The 4,470-nt window shown below is 32.9% G+C and overlaps 1 protein-coding gene across 1 annotated transcript in view; it reads right to left on the bottom strand.

Annotated features, from left to right (window-relative positions):
* Window positions 1–4,470, bottom strand: part of LOC106469170 (BTB/POZ domain-containing protein KCTD9-like) — an 80,965-nt gene that overhangs the window by 38,386 nt on the left and 38,109 nt on the right. Inside the window, exon 8 of the mRNA XM_013929634.2 lies at window positions 3,918–4,067. Within this exon, the coding sequence (XP_013785088.1) occupies window positions 3,918–4,067 (150 nt within the window). The remainder of the gene's footprint in view (window positions 1–3,917; window positions 4,068–4,470) is intronic.

Raw genomic sequence — 4,470 nt, forward strand, 5'->3', positions numbered from 1 at the left:
AAAAACATAACTATTTATAATGCTCCCTAAATAATAAAAAAAATAAATTACAGTGAAAGCAATGAAGTAGGCATATTTATGAAGCAAAACACCGTGAGAAAAACCTACAAGCGGTCTTGTGGAACACCTCTTCTCAATAGTGTGTATTATTAGCCATCGGTATACATCAAGATTAGAGGGTTCAGCCTCTACCTGAAGTAACTTCAGTGGGACATCCCAACCAGCCCTTAAAGCACATGGGGTATATTTGTACCCCAAACATCATCATGCCATGTGGTTGAACTGCACAGCAGCTAGAGTGTATGGATTACTGGCTGATGCCATGTGCAACCTCAGTTCTAGAGCCAGATCCACACAACTATAAGGAGGAATGCCTGAGCCACCAGGCACTAGATAATATATCCTGGTATGACTTATGGTAGGCCATAAAATTCAGAATTTTGTGACTGATATACAATAAGTATACCTCGACAGGCAACACTTGCCACTGAATGGGTCACAGTCGAACCGATGTTTCAAGTATGGCAACAAGTGGGAGACGGTACCCAGACGAGGAAGAAATGGCCACCCAATGAAGGTAGTGGGAGATTAATATATCAGGGGTAGTCCACATGCCTGACCAAAGAATCTCCTTCAAAGGACAACAGGGAATGAGACACCAGGGAGAAGGAATGCAATAACAGGGAAATGGTAGGAAAGGAAAACACAGAATGGTACTTGGAAAAATGGAAGACATTAGACAAGGCTGCATGACAACCCATAATGGATGAAAGAGAAGCACCATGAGAGGAAATCTGCTAGGAGAAGGACAGTGGGCTAAGAAGGAAATGAAATTGTAAAAGACAGAATACACATAACACAGAAAGGTGATTACACTAGCTCTTTCAATACAGGGTCAGTCGATGGGACTGAGCTTGTAACTACAAGGTAACCATCAAAGTTTCCATACTGTAACTTATGTGTTTTGTGTATCTTCACAAAATTTGGCAAGCTTTAAGTAAACATTACAAGTCTTTTGTACACAAAAAATTTGAGTTTTTTAATCAAGTATTTTTACTAAAGATTTGTCTATGAATATATGGAATCAGAGTAATGACTGCTCAGAATACAAAGTGATCTTCATGTTAAGATTAAAAATACTTTTATTTGTCTGAAACTTTTAAAATTTCATCTTACTATGATGGACATAGCATGTAGTCAGTATCAATGTATGTAACCAAAACTCCTGCACCATCTATTGAATGGCACCACAAACAAAAATTCATAAACAATTTCACACACCAGGTTTTCAAGATTCACACAATTATAAAAATAACTTTGGTATGTACAAGAACCATTTCTTTATAATAGAACAGAATTTTAAATAAGAGTAGTCTCCTCACAACAAGGACACGACTTTCACTAGGATTGTCCATGAAGGTTTGATTACATCTTTATTGATGTAAGTTTAAATGTAGTACTAAGAAACTGGACTTCTTAAAAAAATATCATTTTTTCAGTAAACTGTACCACCATTTTTAGTATTTAAAAACATTACATTTTATATCAGTAAAATTTATGAACATTTTGAGCTCTGTACATCGAATAATTTGGATGCAATGAATTTCATATGACTAGAGATCAATCTGAACACTTTTTCCATACAGTTCTTCCCAGAAAAAAAAATGTTCACTTTTTCTAAATTTTTTTCAATGAGGTATGAATACTACAATTAGTAATTACTAGCACAAACAGCCACCCATAGAGCAGTGCTAGTTTGAGTAACATGTAAAACTCCTAAATTAATATCAAGTTTTTTTTCAGTAAAACTTTATATCTTATCTTTTATTTTCTCGACCATAATCCTATGCAGGCTGGGTAGATTTGACCAACCTTGTAATAATCATAAATAAATCTAAATTACCCTTTTTTTTTCTTTTCAGAATGACTGCAGATTGTAACAGAAAACTACAACTGTTTATCCTTAATAGCTCCAGGCTTATAACAGTCTACATCTGTTTATACTTAAATTTATTGCTCTTTGAACTGTATCTAACTAATAGTCCCACCACACAAGTTGTATATTACTCAGCTAACGGATAGCTGACATTACAGTATTGAATGATGTAATGCATAAGGTACACACAAGCATACCTCATGAAGAATTATAATCATTATCTTACCTAATCTAACCTTATCTAACATAGTAAGTTTTAATTTTTACATTTTAGTTTCTTTTATAACAATAAATAGAAAATACACATGAAATACTAGAGATATAGTTCTTGCATTTAATATCTTGCTTTTTTTGTTGTCAGATAAAATATAAGCCACTTCTTTTAAAAATGATGGTACTAGTGCAATAAATTCTTATTTACTTAAATAATGCACCTAAGAACAGAGAATAATAACACACACAAAGCAAGCAATGTTCTGAAACAATTATAATATAACTGGCTCTCTAGCTAAGACAAGATGGGCTTAAATTAATTCTCTTAGCTGCTCAATCTGAACACCATGATATAAACTTTCAAACTAAAGACAAAATTGACAATATTCTGTTTTGAAAACAATGTAACAACATACATCATTTGTTAGATTAAACTTTGCCTTTCTATTGATTATAAGTACAATATTAAACTTAGAAGAGAATCATTAACAATTTGGAAAAAGAGAATGTGACAGGTGGGCATGGTAGGAAGGTTTAATTTCCGAGTTTATGACTCCATAAACAAACAAGATTGAAAGTTATAAAAATTTGACTTTATGGGAAATTTCATACTTCAGAAAGAGATGGTAAATAAATTGGAGAAGGGAGAAGACCTAGAGAACAAATGTCACGATTCTCATACTAGGGTAGATTGAGGATTTTTTTAAATATTTCCCTATAAAATCAAGAACGTAAAAGTTATATAATGTTAAAATCTGATATAATAACTATATTTCGGTGTGAAGCTTATTTGTATACATGGATAATAAAGTAGTGTAATTAAATGTTGAACGTAACTCTGTAAAAGGTCGTGAGAATGTGCACTTTGACCTACCTGTTGCAAGAGAGTTAATCAAAAATTAAGTCACTTTTATCAAAAAAGGGATAGACAAATGTGAGAAGCGCAACAGGTTATGAGAACATATGTTATTAGCTAAGAAAGAGTGGGTTACAGAAGTGCAACAGGTTATGAGAACATATGTTATTAGCTAAGAAAGAGTGGGTTACAGAAGTGCAACAGGTTATGAGAACATATGTTATTAGCTAAGAAAGAACGGGTTACAGCTTCTTCAGTAAAGAAAGAGTGGGTTACAGCTTCAGTATATCTAAGAAAGAGTGGGTTACAGCTTCTTCAGTATATCTAAGAAAGAGTGGGTTACAGCTTCTTCAGTATATCTAAGAAAGAGTGGGTTACAGCTTCTTCAGTATATCTAAGAAAGGGTGGGTTACAGCTTCTTCAGTATATCTAAGAAAGAGTGGGTTACAGCTTCTTCAGTATATCTAAGAAAGAGTGGGTTACAGCTTCTTCAGTATATCGACAATTTACATCATTCCTTAAGCAAATTTGAAGAAAGATGACTGAAATATTGTAAAGGTTACTGATATGAAAATTTAAATGTTTATTGAATGGTATCAAAAAATTGATGGATGCCTATTTTATAGTTTTTATTATGTTTGTTTGGCTAGGAGAAATAACTAGCCTAAATTTTAAGTGAAACCCATCTCCACCCACCATTATGTAAAAGTAATGGTTTTAGTACACCATAATCACAGAGAGAGTGAGAAAGGAGTTAATTTAATAATATGTGACAGATTCACAATTTGAAATGTCTGTCATTTAAAAAATAATTTGATGTAACTTCATATTATAAAAGTGATGAAATTCTTTTCCTAATTATTGTATTAGAGTCCATTCAATATACAAGTTTAAAGCAGAGCTGTAAATTACCTCAAGATTTGCATGAGACAGGTCAGCTCTCTCCAGACAGCAGAAGCTCAGGTTTGCCCACTTCAACGTAGAATTTCGAAGATTGGCATACTTAAAGTTGATATGTCGTAGGTCTAACTTTGATAAGTCTGCACCTTCCAAATTGACTCCCTGAAATATACATGATAATAATAATAATAATACTCCTGTAAAATATCCAATGATATGACAGGATAGTGAAATATACATGATAATAATAATAATAATACTCCTGTAGAATTATACAATTAATTATATTCCTCAAAACCATATCATTCTCAGTAAGTGGACTGTTTGTTAATCTTAACATATAATTTACGCTATGTTTTCATGATGAGAGAAGGTTATTACATATATGAACAACAAGAGACCATCTGGCCCTTTGAGTCTCTCTTAGAAATTGCCCTTGAGAAAAGTAAAGATCTAAACCACCCTGTTTTTTTAAAGAATAATCAATTCCCCTATTAAACTCCTGTAAAGTACTGGCCTCCCATACTTCCAACAGCAATTCATTCAATAAGCCAATCATTATGTT

Source organism: Limulus polyphemus, unplaced genomic scaffold, assembly GCF_000517525.1.
Source record: "Limulus polyphemus unplaced genomic scaffold, Limulus_polyphemus-2.1.2 Scaffold3335, whole genome shotgun sequence".
Lineage (NCBI taxonomy): Eukaryota > Metazoa > Arthropoda > Merostomata > Xiphosura > Limulidae > Limulus > Limulus polyphemus.